The sequence below is a fragment of the Chiloscyllium punctatum genome, chromosome 5 (genome assembly GCF_047496795.1).
Source record: "Chiloscyllium punctatum isolate Juve2018m chromosome 5, sChiPun1.3, whole genome shotgun sequence".
Classification (NCBI taxonomy): Eukaryota; Metazoa; Chordata; class Chondrichthyes; order Orectolobiformes; family Hemiscylliidae; genus Chiloscyllium; species Chiloscyllium punctatum.
This window is the reverse complement of record NC_092743.1, coordinates 118,225,587-118,244,043: the sequence shown is the minus strand read 5'-3', so window position 1 is coordinate 118,244,043 and position 18,457 is coordinate 118,225,587. Positions and strand designations below refer to the sequence as shown.

The following is an 18,457-nucleotide window of genomic DNA, read 5'->3' as shown; positions in this document are numbered from 1 at the left end:
TTCAGAGTCTAGTAGAATCTTGAAAGGTCACCCTCAATGCATCACTCTTTGCAAGGTCACTTTCTTAAATACACTGAGATGCATTTTATCAGCCCCTGGGGATATATTGACATTAATCCCAACAATTTTCCCAGCACCATTTTGCTACTAATACTGATGTTCTTCAGTTCTTTTCTGTCACAAGACCCTGTGTTCTACAACATGTATGGGATGTTATTTGTGTCCATCTTTGTGAAGACAGAATTCAAAGGATGCATTTAATTGGTCTGCTATGCCTTTGTTCCCCATGATAACTTTCCCCTGTTTCTGACTCTAAGGGGTTCATGTTTGTCTCCACTAAACGTTTTGTCTTCACAAGCAACCTGATTGTAAAAGCTTCTCGAGGAATGTTTCCTACAAGATTACCCTCATGCTATACTTTCCCTTCTTAATCCCTTTGTTGTTTGCTGAAATCTAAAATTTTTTCCATCCTGAGGACTGCTCAACATTTTTTTTTGGCTATAAAACTCTATTAAGTGCTTTGTAAAAGTTAGGATGTTGTGTTGTGGTTGTACAGTATATTGGTGAGACCTCTTCTGGGGTACTATGATACAGTTTTGCTCATCCTGCTCTAGGAAGTTTGTTATTACATTGGAGAGGGTTCAAAAAAGATTCACCAGGATGTTTCCAGGAATGGAAAGTTTGAGTTATGTAGATAGGCTGGGCCCTTTTTTTTTTACTGAAGTGTTGGAGGTTGTATCTCTAATTTCCTAGCCTCTGACCTGCTCTTGTAGCCACGGTACGTTTGTTTGGTCCTGTTCAATTTCTAGTCAGTGGTAACTGAAAGAATGTTGATTGTGGTGATTCAGCTATGGTCATGCTATTGAATGCCAAAGGACATTGGGATGGTTATTACCTGACACTTAAGAGATGTGACTATTACTTGCCATTTATCTGTCTGTGTTTTGCGACATACACACATGGATTGCTTTGTTATCTGAGGAGTTGCAAATAGTGCTAAATATTGTATAGTCATTAGCAAACATTACTACTTCTAACCTTTTTATGATGGAGAGAAGGTTACTGATAAGGAAGCTCAGAAGACTGACCTCCAACAACCATAACCATCTTCCTTAGTGTGACAAATGGCCACAAGCAGTGAAGACTTTTCCCCACAATTCCCATTGACTCCAGATTTATGAAGGCTCCTTGATGCTGTACCTCAGTCAGATGTGGCCTTAATATTAACAGTGGTCGCAGTCATCTCACTTCTGAAATTCAGCTCATATCTCGATGTTTGAACGAAAGCTGAAATGAGGTCAGAAACAGAGAGTTCCTGTCAGAACTCAGATAAGCATCAGTGATCAGTTATCCCTTGCAATTGCTACTAGATAACATCAATGACACATTTTATTACTGTAGCCTGATAGGGCGGTAATTAGCTTAGTTGGATTTGTTCTGCTTTGTGTATAGGACATACCTGTACAATTTCTGCATTGTCAGGTAGATGCCAGTGTTGTACCTGTACTGGTTAGGGGTATGGCGAGTTCTGGATCTCACTCTCTCAGACTGTTGTTAGGGTCATGTCATTTGCAGTACCCAGTGCCTTCAGCCATTGTTAATATCAGATGGAGTGATTCGAATTGGTTGACGTCTGGCATTTGTGATGCTGACCGCCTCAGGAGGCGATCACAATGGACCATCCACTTGGCATATCTGGCTGAAGATAGGGGCAATTCCTTTAGCCTTTGGAATCTTACAGGGGCCTGGATAATGTAGGCTATGGCAAGAAATATAGCTGTATTGTGCAGGAAGTTCAGCAAGATCTGTCTTGATATTGGGAATAATTTGCTGCAAGTTCTGTGCGTCAAAGTCAGATTTCCACTTAGTGGTGAATTGCCTGTTAATAGAGATTATTGCTTGTTAATAAATTTATTACCTGCACATTCTGCCTCATTAGTGTGCAGCTTTCTGTCATTCTATCTATTACGAACAAACATTGATGCCAACAAATCTCAAACTGAAAGTATGGGTGGCTAAATGGTTCGCACTGCTGCCCCACAGTGCCAGGGACCCGGGTTCGATCCCAGTCTCGGGCAACTGTGTGGAGTTTGCGCATTCTCCCCGTCTCTGTGTGGGTTCCTCCGGATGCTGTGATTTCCTCCCACAATCCAAAGATGTGCAGGTTAGGTGAATTGGCCATGCCGAATTGCCCATAGTGTTCAGGGATGTGTAGATTCCGTGCATTAGTGAGGAGTAAATGTAGATTAATAAGGTAGCTGAATGGATCTGGCAGGGTTACTCTTCAGAGGGTCGGTGTGACTTGTTGGGCCAAATGGCCTGTTTTCACAATGTAGGAATTCTATTCTATTCAATGGAAGTGAAAATGGGTACTTGGCAACATCTGTTCACTGTTTGCTCGAAAAAACTTCAAGGTTGGATAGCTGCCACCAACGGCTTAGGACACGGTCCATGGGATACAGCAACATGCAACCACTCCTTAGACATTAGCATACACCATGTGCCAGCCTCTGAGAATCCTTGTAGCACATGTCCAGTCTACTTACAGTGTACTGCTACACCTTGGCGCAATGGCAGCTATCATAGTAATACTGCAGCACGGACACTTAGCATGCATGGACTGAACCAGACAACAATTTTGGCCATTTCGCTTGCTCTTTTTTTGTACTCATTCGGTTTGAACCTACCTAGATGCTCACAGTCTCTTTGCCTTATCTTGCCTTTTTATGCATTGCCCCTCGATTAGTGATATAAGGCTCACAGTATTACTGTATTGTCGTGCCTTTTAACATAGGCCCATAGCTAGGATGCTTGTCATGGTTGTTAGCAGTACTCAATGAAGTCATGTGACAGAGCTTTTGCTCAGTAGGCCTTGACAGTCTCAGGAGCTCAAAAGTGGATAGTTAATCACTTGATGTGGACGTAGTCAGTAATTTCTCCTTGTTAGGTATGAGGAGTGAAAGTCTGGCAGGTCATCATGTGTCTCGAGTCTTTCTGCCGTGTAGTGGACTGCTTTCCTCCTGGAATGAGATGGAGGGGGATGAAAGTAGGTGGCACATCTATTAATTTTGGTGCAAGGGAAAGGTGTCCGGAGTGAGTGGATAGGCAGTAGAGGACGTGCATAGTTAGTGGAGTAGGGGTTTGGTCAAAAACATTTTTCTTTGAAGTAGAAAGTATTTTGGACAATATTTAAATACTAACAAATGTAGCCCTTACAAAATGCTACATTTATTGGGTGACAGAGTGAGGGAAGATGTTGCAGGCAGAGTGAGTGTTAGAGCATGAGACTTGCTGGGAGGCAGGTCCAACGACAGTGTGTGTGAAATTAAGGTAGCAGAATACATGTGTCTGGCTGAGTGGAAGTTATTGATTTTCATCCTACACTGCTGGTCGTTCCTCCAAATGGCTGAGGCTACATTGATCCAGGGCAAACCTCTGACCAGGCTGGCGTAACCTAGTGTTAAGGCCTTCACTGGTGGCCCTTGGGAGTTGGGCATCCTACCACTGCATCATCCTGTTATAGCTCTACCTAGTTTTACACATTCTTAGATTGCCTGGTGCTGTTCTGGCACACTTACTGCAGTCCTTAATGAACCACGGTTTATCTTTTGGCTTGATAGTAAAGGTTGTGGTTTTTTGCTGTTGATGGCATCTTGTAACTGCCCTGTTTGGAGTTGCTGGATTTGATTGAAAGGCGTCCCATTTACCATGGAAACTAAGTCGGGATTTCCTCAATGACTTTGGTCAGTCATGGATGAACACATCAGCAATAGTTTGAGTTGTTGAAATTTGTTAAATCTTGAAATTCATTTACATTTACAACATTTACCAGTTTTAATGAAAATTTGTCCTGAAGTTTTAAGTGTTTTCTGTATTTCTCCCTCTACAGATGCCACTGGACCTGGATATTTTTGTTCTGTTTTCAGTATCTTCTGTATTTTTGTATTCATGGATTCATTCATATTCCTTCAGGGAGGGGCAGGTTCAATGGGCTGAGCAACCTTCTTTGGTTCCTATGTTATCACATTCCAATACTGGGTACATCTCTCTCTCGAATTCTGGCTGGCAATTAAGTCTGCTCTGGAGTCCTTTTTGCTTTCTTTGAGTCTTTATAATATTATTTCAGAACTGCTATTTGTTTTTCCACTTGTGTCCACAAATGGATAAAATACAGATTGTCCTGTGCGTTTCTTTCTACTTAACACTAATGCATGCAAGCCCATGGAATGTTCGTGTGGGTCACTTTGGTTGTTTGTGTCTGCACAAGTTTTTTTGGCCAAAGGTTACAGGCACATTCATGACTCATTTTGTAAGGGCTGCATTTGTTAGTATTTAAATATTTTCCAAAATACGTTCTACTTCAAAGAAAGATGTTTTGGAGCAAGATTGAGTCCAGATGCTTTGTTCAATCGAAGTGAGATGTTGCAGTTTTGATTGCGCATAGGCCCTAATGTTTTTTTATTTTCCAGCAATGACAGAGAAATTTTATTTAATTCATTTTTAGTAATTTTTACTTTGTATTTTAACTCACATGGGCCTCATATCTCAGAAATTGTTGTGTTTCCTGCTCAGACTTGAGCTTTCTTTAAATCTGCATTGATTGCATCTGTGCTGAAATCTAATGTATCACTTCAGTATTTGATAATTGGGTCCAAAGTTGGACCCAAAATCAAAGTAGATCCTTCAGACTGATTTTGAATGATGAATCTGTCTAAAAACCAAATTAGGATCTAATTTTTAGACTTATCAAATTTTCACTTAATTTATGAGATCTTGATATTTTTTCTAAGTGAGACTAATTTTTGTAATTCTAAACCACCATCTTTTGACAACTTTCTAATGTATGTATTTTTGCCAATATAAATTAGCAACGATCTGTCTTCATGGAAATGTAATCCGAGTGCTCAAAAATTATACAAAATGCATTTGTTATGAAAATAAATCCTCATTAAACAAGGTGATAAACATTGTTCCCTATTTACCAGATTTGACCATGTGTTGAAAAGATTGCATTGTTTTCTACCATGTGATACACTCAAGGTTATCAATAGGCCACAATTTCAGGGGACACAGACTGCACAAGCAATCACAGTGAATATAACTTTTTTTTACAAGCTGCTTTTGTTACCCTCATCAACAAGATCAATCTCTCAAACAATTCTATTACCATTTACTTTGTTTAAAAAAAGTATTGCCTATTTCCATTGATGTTGTCAACGTGAGACTGAGTTATCAATTGCTGCCACATTCCTGCTGCTTCAGTTACTGCCTCATTCACCACTCACATGCTACTCAATTGTTGCCGCCTTGTTGCTCCACTCAAAAGTGTTAACCTGTCACCCACTGCCCTACTTGCTGTCTTTGCATGAGCACAGAGGCAAGCTGGGTGGTGAGTGGAGACAATGAGGCAGGGAGAGAGGGAGACCGTGACAGAAGTGGAGGTCTGAGAAGGGAGCAGAATGCTGCGAGCAAACCATTGAATGAGAGGTAACAGCAGGTGGAGCATGTAGATATCAGCAACAGCAACATCCTGGGGTGGGTGTGCGTGCAATGACGATGTCAAAATACTTCCTGTTCTAGTACTATAATTGAAAATATATTAATTGGAAGGTAGAAATGCATATTCATTTTCTCAAATTTGTTGTCTTTTTTTTCCTGTGAAAGGAATCATCATCTCTTTGTCGCTGTCTTGCATGTCATTACAGCAAGCTAACAATGAAGGTCTCAGAAGTTAGGCATCCGGTTTCCTTGCACTTTGATAATATTTGTCATAACTCTGGAAGTGAAGTTCTTTTTTACACTTCTAGAAATGAAGGAGCAAATATTTGATGGCCAAGGTGGCAGTGGAGTAGGGTTGCTGAGCTTGAGCTTATCCAAAATGAGTATTTTTCATCTTTCCTTTTGGCTTTTTAAAATTTACTTGTCCTGAACTTGGGCTGCATCAGTGATGAGAGCCCAGTGCGTGGACTTCGTCTAGACCCAGGGCACAGACCTCGAATGCTACTGGATCTAGGCATGGACCATGGGCAGGCCCAGTGCAGAGTAGAGTGAGCCCCTACTGACTTCTCCAGAGCAAGCACAAGACCGGGAATTAGCAGTTGTTACATCGGCAGAGGCAAGGTAGGCCAGCAATAAATGATGACACCTGAGGATTGGTGACTTCTGTGTTGGTTGGTTGGTGGTGACGAAGTGGTGGTAGAAGAGCATCCTGGCAACATCGATGAGGTGGGCCCAGCCCCTGTGAGTCGTGACTCTAATGTTGGTGAATCAGAGACTGGGTCAATACTTCGGCACTGCGTCCAAAATGACGCCAGAGGATCAGTGACTTCAATGTTGGCTGGGGGATTCAGTGTAGATGGTGGCAAGGCTGGCGGTGCAGGCATCTTTGGCAATGATGAGCTGGCTCAGGACTGATGGACTCTTCAAGCTATATCTTTTTTTTCCCTTTATTCTTAAATTATTCAAAACACCGCAATTTCATGGTGACCCATGAAAGCTTTTTGCTGTATTTCATTGTATGTTTATAAATATGCGTATAATAAAATCAAAATCTTTGCACCATTTTTACTTTTGGACACTTTGTTGTTTGTTTTGTTGTATCAAGCTATATAATACAGGCCAGATCTTGCAAGCTGTTATATTGATGTCACAAGCCAAAATATCTGTTTTGACACACTCATCTTGAGTATGACCTTGTTTTCTTTGGATGTAATTACTGTTCTGTATCAACTGCTCATATGGTTTTTCCACATGCCAAAGATTTTTAAGCATTAATAAGTCAGTGTTTGAAGGTTATAACAGCTGAATGTTTCTTTGGAAATATGAAATGGTCTGAGAAATTTAGTTATGGCTTAATATTACAAAACAGTTGACCATTTTTAATCAACGTTCCACATAATCACCATGTCTATTTGACATTCGATGGCATTATCATTGCTGAATATACTGCCATCATGACTTTTGATGTCTGCACTCTTTTGATATATCCTGTACCTTCAGTTCTTTCTTAGTATCAATTGGAGTGGATCAAATTGTTGAAAATTGGTATCTGTTGTCAAGAGTGACAGAAGGATGTCCAGATGGATTGTCCAGTCATCACCTTTGGCTGAAGACAGATGGAAATGTTCAGCCTAGTCTTCTGCACCTATGTATCTAGCTCAATTTGAGGCTCAGGATGTTGTGGAACCCCCTTCTTGAGTTAGGGCCACAAAGTTTTGATCTGATCTGTTGGCAGTCAAGTCATTCAGCTACTGTTAAGCTTGCATGAAATCTTATAGCCTGACTAGATTGCTACCATCTTTCTAGATATTCCTTATGATACTCCTGGCAAGCTTTGCTGTACCTGGAGTTGAACTAGGTTTGATCTCCTTGATAATGTGATGGATATACCGTGCAACTATGGATTGTAGTTTAGTGCAGTTATGCTGCTGATAGCCCATTGGACATAGGTTTGAGCATTGACATTTGTTCTCCTTTACAGTGCCGGACAGAACAGTAGCTTAGTCGTTAGCACTGCTACGTCACAGTGCGTTGGACCCAGGTTCAATTCCACTCTTGGGTAACTGTGCAAACTCCACAAAGGTATTCTCCCCATGTCTACTTGGGTTTCCTCCCACATCCAAAGATGTCCAGGCTAGGTGATTTAACCATGGGAAATGCATTGTTTACAGGGATAGGGGAGGGGGTGAATCAGATTTGAAAGGTCGGTGTGGACATGATGGGACAAATGGCTTGCTTCCACACTGTGATCTCTGAGTAGTTCCTTCTCATTACGAAGGAACTCCGTAAGCTTCCAGTGTTGTTGGCTCCTTCTTCAAATATGAGTTATTTTAATCAATTTGGTGGATTCTTTTGTAATTGTGGAGCCCACTGTGGATAGATGCATTTGCAACAGGTAGATTGGTGATGATGAGGTCAAGTAAATTGTTACCCCTTGTCAGCTTCCTCACTAGCTGTTGCAGACCCAATTTGGCAGATGTAACCTTGAGGCTTTAACCAGTTCAGTCAGCAATGATGCTACCAAATCATTCTTTATGTCGGGCTTTGAAATTCCCACACACACAATATATTCTAAGCACATCCTCAGTACAGCTTCTGTAAGGAGAGCTGATTGTTCTATTCCAGAAGGGTTGTGTGGGTAATTGAAATAAGGTGACTTTGCCTATTTTTGACTTGATACCATGAGACTTCATGGGACCTGGGATTCGAATTCCCATGGTAACATCTTTCCATCTCTCTATTTGTAAGTTACTACTTCCGTTATGTCTGACCAGCTAATTGGATAGGACATTACCAGCAATAGTGATGGAGGAGTCTAGGACATGGACTGTAAGGCATTTAAGGTCAAACTTTACCAATTTAACATGTCCCTGTTAAGAAGGACATGGCAGCATGTGCCATTTTCAATTCCAGTGCCTAGATTGATGAACGGTAGTCCATCCGCTTGTATGTTTTCTGCGGTAATTTGGTACAACTAAATGGTGTGCTGGAGTATTGCAAATGATATTTTAGAGTGGACCATGCTGTCTGGGGTGATCTTTAAGACCAGTCTTGGGAAGGTCGGCAAATTTCTTGGGCAGTGCTAAACCAGATGGGTTTATATACCAATCTCATAGTTTCATAGTCACTGTTGGTGAAATCAACTTTTAGTTGCAGCTTTATTAATTAATTTGGATTCAAATTCCCCTATTGACTATGGTCAAGACAAGTTCTGATGTATGTTGGCCTGGAAGTTCCCTCATTTTCTGTTTTTATTTTAGATTTTCAGATCTCCATTATTTTCCTTTTGTAAACTATCCAGCTGTTACTTTTATTTCAGCTCCCGTTATGAGGATGAGACTGGGGCCCTCTTGTGGCACACTGGTAGCTTCCCTACTCCTGGACTGGGTGGTCCAGTTTGAAGTCCTACCTGTTCCAGAGGTGTATAATAACATCTCTGAACAGGTTGATTAGAAAGTATCCAGAAGGATGAGACTGGTAAATTGTTGCACTGTAGCTAAGCCTGCATTCCAAGAAATATTCTAGAGTAATATGAATAGTGAAATAATCTAAAACTGGTATCAGAATTAAATGTACACGTTTAATTGATGGATGGAGTTTCTCCGCTGTCTGATATGTATGGCGTATCTGGCAAAATGTGACCATATCTTTATGTAGTCTTGGCCAATGAAATTGTGTTTTAGCCTGTGTTATTAATATCTAAGTAACCTTCCATTGGAATTTTGTGAGCCATTCATAAAATGTTATTGCAGCTGGGGTTACCATCATTCCTGCTTGGCTTGTGTTTGAGGTGGTCTCCATTTTCCTCAGTTTTATTTGATCATGGAATGTGGGCATTGCTGGCTGAGTCAACACTTGCTGCCCGTCCCTAATTAAGAGTCAACCACATTGCTTTTGATCTGGAGTCAAATGTATGCCAGGAGAAGACAAAAGATTTCTTTCCATGAAATTCATTAGTGAACTAGATGAGTTTTTATAGCAGTCAGCAGAGGTCACATGGTCACCATTAGGCTAACTTTTTATTCCTTTTTTTGTATTGAATTCAAATTTCACCATCGATCATGGTGTGATTCAGATCTAGGTCACTAGAATATTAGCCTGGCATTCTGGTTTACTAAATAAATCTTGAGCTTTGCTGCAATAGTATTCCTGTATTCTTCCATAATTATGATTTTCTTTACAAAATCAATGTTTTCTCTCTAACATCAGTGATTGCAGCTTCTGATCCCATAGCATTTTCTTTTCTGTAAATTCTACAAATTTCTGATAAGGCTGCTTTTATCTCAATACAAAATTTTAATTGATAAGTTTGAGGAGCAAGCTCCTAAACGTTGCATATTGCTTTTTTAACAGTTTCATAGCATGTAGATTGTTCTTTCGGCAAATTTGCTTACACTTAGCTTTTCCTGTAACAATAGTTTTTAACATTAATGACCAAACAGCTTTTTATCCACTTGTTATAACTTTTTCACATGAGATGAAATATCTTTCAACTCCACCTTCTGTAAACTCTGGTGCGAAGTGTGGATTTCTGGTTAAGGCAAGTCCCTCACTGAATCTGAATAATCCTCTAAGTAACTGCTTCCTTTTTTCCATGTAAACATTTCTGTAGCAAAGTCATGTTGTGTGGTTTTTTTTGTACTTCAAGCTTTTTAAATTCCATTTCCCTTTTATTTTCATGTCTTTCTATTTGCTTTGTTTTTCCTCTTGCCTTGTACTCCACTTCAAGCTTTTTTTAACTTTCAGTTCTCGTTTCCTTTTTTCCTCCCTTTTATTGCTATTTTTGTTTCCTTCAATTTTGAATCTTTACATTTCTCTTTCTTTTTGTCAGTGACTTTTATTTTTATTTCTAGCTGAAGCTTAAGCTAATTCTAGTGATGACACATCACATTCAGGGTTTCCTCCTTTGAATTCAAAGCGCTGCGTAATTACAATAAATAGTATAAATTACTGTGGAGATCCTGCTTTTACTCTGACCACAGTTTGCCTGCTAACTCTCTGTTTAGCTTTGGTCAAAGACTTTAAATAATCCACTATTATGCCTTCTACATCCAGAAAAGCCAATTTGAAAGTCCAATCCATGCAATGAACTTCACAACACTCATATTCGATGTTTAGAACCCCCATGCACCATTCCTTAAGTGACATGGATCCTTTCTAAATCCAGTGAATTTCAGTTTCTCCATATGATCCCAGTTGTTTGTAATACTGGACAAGTCAGATCCCAGAATGAAACCTGATTTGAGAGATTTTGTGTTGAAATTTTGCAATTTGTTAACATGGCGGTCAGTCAGTCAGTGAAACGTATTCACACAAGGAATACACATATTCTTCAACAATATAACATAAATTTATTATACTAAATTTAAAAAATTAGCAATGCTTGATATATGTAGAAAAGTTAGTAAGTTCTTAACACAAACACAAAAACAAAGTTTCAACTGTTTCAAATGCCATTCATTAGAGAGATTCAATACCACAGATATTACGGCTGTCTTGGGTTTTGAAGATCTTAATTGAACTCCCCCAGTTTCATTTTGTCGAACTGTGGAGACATTTTTACAGTTCCTTTCTGAGTACCTCAGGCATGTACCTCTTTCAGTACTGATAGCCCAAACTTTCTCTCAGTTCCAACAACATGGAAGTTGTTTTCCAAACTCTTCTGGTTTGAAAACTCCACAGCCTAGAAACTGTTTGAGTTGACTGGTTCCCCATAACTGAGGAATTTCTTGCTCACTGGAACATTATTCTCTTCTGAACAGAATGGAGTTCTTCTGAGTTAAAGCTTTGGATCTTCTATTTTGAAGTCAAAAGAAAATTCACTGCTATAATTTGTTTACCTTCCCTGTCGTTAACCCAACACTATATATGTTTTATCCATTAATACACTGCAGTTCTCCCAATCATGAAACTGCAATCCTCTTTTCTTGGGACTGATGCATTGATGTAATTCTTCCAATTTGAATTTAGAAACTTTTAAGAATTCATTCACTTCTATCAGCCAATATTTTGAAATGCAGATCCAAATTCATAGAATCCCTATAATGCGAAAAAAGGCCATTTGGCCCATGGAGTCAGAAGAGTATCTCACCCAGACCAAGCCGCCTACCCTGTCCCCATAACACTGCATTTACCATGGTCCGTCCACCTAAACTGCATATCTTTTGGACCATGGGTGGTAACTGAAGAACCAAGTGGGAACCAACGCAGACGTGGGGAGAACATACAACCTCTTAAGGCTACAGTCAAACCTCTGGTACTGTGAGATAGTCATGTTAACCACTGAGTCACTGTGCTGCCCAAAAATATATATATATAAAATTTAACTGATATGAAAGTGATGCAAAGACAGTATTTTGGATGTTTTGATGTGACGTTAGCCAACCAGAGTAAAGAAATAATAACTAAACTATAAAAAGTAATGGTTCATCATGACACATCAGGCATAGGGCCTCAGTTATCAAAAGCATCAACAGTGATCTGATTGAATAATGGAGCAGGATTGAGGAATTGCATGGCCCATTTCTTAATTCCGAGGTACATATATGCAGGAGATAAGATGATATTAAAACCATAGAGAGTGAAGAAAATACCTTCCCTAAGACAGTGATAGAAACTAAAACTATCTCATGGAAGTCAAACTGCAGAAGAAGAAAACAAATGGGGGGGAAAAAACAGATGAGTGATTACAGAAAAGTTGCAGCTTATATTTTAGATTCAGGAACTCTGCCAGAAATAATTAGCTATTTATACATAAAACATCTTGCATTAGAGTGTGCACTTCTATCCATAAGCCCTTCTCCCATTGTTATTTTGGGAGAAATCTGTCCATGCGAACTATAATAAATTATTAAGTCAACTTCATTTTTGTAGAGCAAGCTCCCCCTCAAATTTGCACTGTCACCCCATTCTCTGTATATCCAACAGAAAAAATTCATTGCTGATCAATTCTGTCCATACATTTCTGGTATTATAAGTTACATTGTGTTCTGAAACTCTCTTTGATCCACCCTTAATATTATATAAAATTATAGAATCCTTACAGTTGGCCCCATAGATTCCAACCATCCGAAAAGCATCCCACCCAGACCTCTGTCTCCCCTGGCCATACTATCCCTGTAACCCTGCATTTTCCATGGCTAATCCACTTCTGCACATCTCTGGATACTACAGGCAATTTAACATGGCTAATCCGCCGAGCCTACACAAGATTGAACAAGTAATTTGTTCCGTTGTTCTTACTGCTACAGTTTGGAGAGCTTATTCTTGAAATGTCGATTCTTCTGCTCCTCTAGTGCTGCCTGACCGGCTGTGCTTTTCAAGCACCACATTCTTCGACTCTGATCTCCAGCATCTGCAGTGCTCACTTTCTCCCAAACTTATTAATTAGACTAGCCACGCTTTCCTCCAAATCGTTTATGTAAACCACAATCAGCAGAGGTCCCAGCACTGATCCCTGTGGAACACCATGAGCCACAACCCTCCATTCTGACAAGCATCCTCCCACCACTGTCCTCTGTCTCCTATGACTAAGCCAGTTCTGTATCCATCTTGCCCAACTCACCTCGATACCATGTGTCTTCACCTTTTGCACCAGTCTGCTATGAGGGACCTTGACAAAAGCTTTACTGAAGTCCATGGAGGGAACATCAATCGTTTTTACCTCATCAATCATCTTTGTCACCTTCTCAAAATACATGATTGAGTTAGTGAGGGACAACCTCCCCTGCACAAAACCATTCTTTCTCTTGCTAAAGTTTCATTTGCTTCTAAGTGCATATAGACCCTGAGAATCTTTTACAATAATTTCCCTATGAGCATCGTGAGGCTCATGGGCCTGTAATTTTCTGGATTATCCCTGCTACCTTCTTAAACAATCCTCTGGGACTGCACCTGTAGCCAGAGAGGATACAAAAAGGTCTGTCTATGCTCCAGCAATTTGTTCTCTTGCCTTCCTCAATATTCTGGGATGGATCCCATCAGGATCTGGGGACTTGCCTACCTTAATACTTTTTTAAAACACAACATCTCTTTCTTTTTAATAGCAACTTGGCTTAGAAATTCGACACTCCCTGCCCTGAGATCATCCTCCACCAACTCCTCCTCTTCGGTGAATACTGACACAAAGTATTTGTTTAGCACCTCACCTACCTCTTCTGGCTCCACAAAAAGCTTCCCTCCTTTGACTTTGAGTGGGCCAACACTTTTTCTCTGGCTACCCTTTTGCTTTTTATATCAGCATAAAAAGCCTTGGGATTCTCCTTAATCATGTTTGCTAATGACTTTTCGTGATCCCTTTAGCCCTTCTAATTCCTTGTTTAAGTTCTGTCCTACTTTCCTTATATACTTAAAGGGCTTTGTCAGTTCCCATCCTCCTAAACCTTATGTATGCGTCTTTTTTTTTTCTTTTTGACCAAGGTCATAACATCCCTGTTCATCCAAGGTTCACATAACTTGTCATACCTATCCTTCATTCATGCAGGAGCGTGCTGCACCTAAACTCTTATCAACTGTCGTTTGAAATACTCCCTCATATAGATTTATCCTCAAACAGCCACTTCCAATCAAAATTCTCTATTTCCTGCCTAATGTTGTAGTTTGCCTTCCCCCAACTTAACACATTCACCTGAGGCTTGAAACTCCTGGTATTACAGTGACTACTCCTGAAATGTTCTCCAGCTGAAACTTCACATACCTGGTTGGGCTTGTTTCTGGACTGTTTACATACTGTCAAGAAACCCTCCTGAATGGTCCTTGCAAATTCTGTCCCTTTCAAGCTCCGAGCACAAAGTCAGTCCCAGTCAATATAGGGGAAGTTAAGTCATCCACCACAACAGCATTGCTGTTTTTTCATCTTTCCAAAATATGTCTACATTCTTTCTCCTCTATCTTCCACTGGCTTTTGGGTGGCCTATAGTATACCTCAGCATTATGATTCGTATTCTGAGTTCTACCCGTATTGCCTTGCTGCATGAGTCCTCTGATGTATCCTCCCTCAGGTCAGCTGTGAGATACTCCTTTACCAGTAATGCAACTCTCCGCCCCTTTTGCGTCCCTTTCTATCATACCTGCAACATTCAAATCCTGGGACATTCAGCTGTTAGTCTTGTCCCCCTTTCAGCCAAGTCTCCGTAATCTCAATAATACAATGGTTCCAAGTAGTAACCAGAGTTCTACCTTGTCTATTATACTTCTCATATTGAAACACATGCATTTCAGACCACTTCCCCTGCTCTTTTCAGCAGCTTTTCCTTGCCTATTCTTGCTCTTCGTCATGTTTGCCTTGGTTTCTACCTCTCCTTCGATTTCTGCATCTACTGCCCCACACCTCTGTTTCTCATTCCCTTGCCAGGCTAGTTTACTCCTTCCCCAACCACTCTACTAAGTACTTCCCTAAGGACATTAGTCCCAGTACTACCCAGGTGTAACCCTTCTGATTTGTACACATCCCAGATCCCCAAAATCAGTCCCAATGCCCACAAATCTGAACCCCCCCCCCCTCCTCACATTATTAATTCAGCCATGTGTTCATCCTAAATATCCTGCTGGTTCTCTTCTGACTAGCTCGTTGTATTGGTAGTTAACCTGACACAATTACCTTTTGAGGTCCTATATTTCATCTTTCTTCCTAATTTTCTCTTCCTTATTAGTACCTCATCCCTTTTGTTTTTTTAGGCTTTGTCAATAGTACTAATGTGTGCCATGACCACTAACTGTTCACCCTCACCCTCCAAAATGTCCTGCAACTTCTCCGAGACATCTAGGGTCCTAGCACCAGGGAGGCAACGCATTATCCTGCATTTTGTTTGTGGCCACAGAAATGCCTATCTATTTCCTTTACAATTGAATCACCTTTAACTATAGCATTTCTATGTCTATTTCTCCCTCCCGCTGTAGCAGAGCTAACTATGGTGCCATGAATTTGGCTTATGCTGTTATCCCCTGACAGAAGGGTTACACCCAAAATATTGACTTCTTCACCTCCTGATGCTGCCTTGCTTGCTATGTTCTTCCAGTTTCCCGTTTGCCTACCTTGTTATCCCCTGACAGGCCAATATCCAAAATGGTGTATCTGTTTTGTAGGGGAATAGCCTTAAGAGATTCCTGCCATGCCTGCATAGCCCTCCTGCTCTGATGATCACTGATTTCCTTACGGCCTGTGGAGTCTGATTCTGCAGTGTGAGCAGTCCTGCTATGTCTTACCCCTGCATTAATTAATTCTTACAATGTCAAATACTCTTAATGCTAAATTGAAGCTGTTGGTGTTCACTGCTCAAATAACAATTTTTCAGAATTTACCTTCTACTTGCCAACAACAGTTTTGAGAACCTGTTCAGGCTCATGTTCTTTTACCCGCTGGAGCTCTCACTACTGCCCCTCCTGTCACGAAGTTCTGTCTCCTTTCCTCTGAACCTTGCTTTTTTTCTTGTTTAGAGGAGGAAGTAAGGATGAAAACACCACATTCCTGTAATGTTTGGAGCTGACCGTTTCTTAACACCAGATTCTTCCAAGATGGCCTTCATACCTGCACTGGCTGCAAAGTCAACTCCCAGAATGCAAACAAGCGATGTCTCAGCACTCATCAGGATATCCACAACATTCAGAATAAAGCAGCCAGCTATAAGTTTCTCTCTGTCCGAAATATGTAAAATAATGAAGTACCTTAATTGTTGCATCTACTTTTGTAACTTCAAACCTTCCATTCCTTGCTGCATCACACAACTTGTAGTTGTCAGCTGAAAGGTCAAACACTGATAGAGGTTACAGATGACTGGCTCAGGCAAGTTTATCCACAGAAATATGATCCGGACTCCTTTGGGCAAACCTGATAATCAGCTGATCTTTTCTGGCGACTCAATCTTGAATATTTCACAAGATTGAAGATAAGTAGAAATGAAAAGCAATGGATCACTGTATCTCTCCTAATTACATGAGTAGGTGTTTATCAATATTGGACAGATATCCAACTGGTGAGGGCTTCAGAAATGCCTGATTAATTGTGATGGCCCCTGGTAATAAATGCATGAGACAGTGTATTATATGTTCCCTCAGAAACACAAATCTTGGAGCCAATCTGACTTAGGTGGATTGATAGCTCTTCTGTTAAATAGTGACCTTGAGTATTTATCTACGTAATCTGAGATATAAGGAACTCAACCAAAGTTTTTGTACCACAATTGGCTCTTTTTAATATAGTCTAGTACAAAGCACTTTGGAGCATACTCAGATAAAATTTGACTCCGCCACATAAGGAGATCCTGAAAACTGTTGGAAAAGCATCTTTAAAAGACCACTTTCTGAGGGAGCTGAAATACTGAAGATGTTTGAAAATGAAAGTCTGGCAAATGTTGTATACATTATGTCTGCATAACATGAACACATTGAAAAGCATACTCCCCTGCTCAAAATAGGGAATTCAGATATGTTGAGGTGTTTTAAACATGTGAATGATAAAGGAGAACCACTGTTTCTGTTGTTAACAGTTCAATTTGAGAGAAGGTGATTGCTTTTAAATTATTAATCATAATTATTTAAATTCTTAATTTTCCTTCTTTTTCTTGATACCAGAGGTACATTAGGTTGACACAGAAAGAAAAAAAGGTCTTCTGCACTAAAACTTCCTTCATTACCAAGTTCTCTGCAGATGTCCCATTTTTGGGGTTCAGTTAAAGATGCTCAGTGTTTGTGAAAAATTGTCTTCAGAAGTTAGTTCACTCCTTTGCAAAAGTCCTTAAATTCCTTAGAGAACCTGCTTTTTAAAAAAAACTTACTGTGTTCAGTTTTTAAGTTGTTTGCTTAATTTGGCTTGTGCTTAATTTGACTTGTTATTTTTGTTAGCTAACGTCCACAAAAAGTGAGTCTCGGCTGAAACATCTTCTGCAGCGATTACCTGGTTACTGTCCAGAGTCTCTGGTAAGAGGAATGTGGTTTCATCTTAATTTACAATTACCAGTTTGCTTATATGCTATTGCCAATATGGGAATGCTGTATTGATTCATGGCACATTTTCCAGTTAGGTTACTAACGTTTTGAATGTTTTTACACTGCCAATTCTGTATTGCTGTCTGTCAAGTATATTTTAAAATTGCTAATCTTTCAGTTACTATCTTTTATATATAAATAATGTGGGAGTTTGTTTAACTCCAATTGGCTGAATGGCTGGTTCGCAATGCAGAGTGCTCTCTCTGTTAATCTCTCACTTTCTAATGTAAGATTAGCCTTATAGCCTGGTAGGACTATGGCAAATTTTACCTTTTTTATGTATAGCTGGACATAGTTGATAAAACAAGTGACTAAAATGTATTTTCAAAAGACTTCATAGATTGTTAAATGTGTTTTTCAGCTTGAATTCTGGGTTTGTATTAACTCTTCTTTGCCTGGTAAGTGAAGATTAATTTGAAAAACAAAATCCTGCAACAACCACTGTTATCTCTATTTATGTAACAACTTCACAATATTGTTCAAAAAACGTGTATTTTGTTGAAACTTATCATCTTGCAATCAGGACAATTTGCAAGAAACACCTAAGTGATTATGAACAAAAACAAAGTGCTGGAGAAACTCCGATCAGAAAACACCTGTTGAGGGAGAAAAAGAGTTAATGTTTCAACTGCAGTGGCCCTTTGTCAGAACTGTTATGATGATGTTGAAAAGATGCTTCCATGAGTTGGGAGTGTCGAATTAGGGGGCATATATATAGAATGAGGGAACATTCATTTGGAACTGAAATGTGAAAGAATGCTTTCTCTGGGACAGTTATGAGAGGACAAATATCTGACTTCAGCTTCTTATGTTTTTATGAATCTGGCCTGTGGTTTCCTCTAGGGCTTCCTTTTTGATTAAAGGAGTTACATTTGCTATCTTTCAATCTAATTAGACCATCCCTAACCAAAGGAGTTTTGGAAAATCAAAATCGGTGCACCAGCTATCTCACTAGCCAATTCCTTTTAAGAATCTA

The 18,457-nt window shown here is 39.8% G+C and overlaps 1 protein-coding gene across 3 annotated transcripts in view; it reads left to right on the top strand.

Annotated features, from left to right (window-relative positions):
* reck (reversion-inducing-cysteine-rich protein with kazal motifs) overlaps window positions 1-18,457 on the top strand; it is a 177,172-nt gene that overhangs the window by 34,871 nt on the left and 123,844 nt on the right. For all 3 annotated transcript variants that reach the window (XM_072571197.1, XM_072571198.1, XM_072571199.1), the window contains 2 exons: window positions 17,338-17,412; window positions 17,843-17,879. In XM_072571197.1, the coding sequence (XP_072427298.1) occupies window positions 17,338-17,412; window positions 17,843-17,879 (112 nt within the window). The remainder of the gene's footprint in view (window positions 1-17,337; window positions 17,413-17,842; window positions 17,880-18,457) is intronic.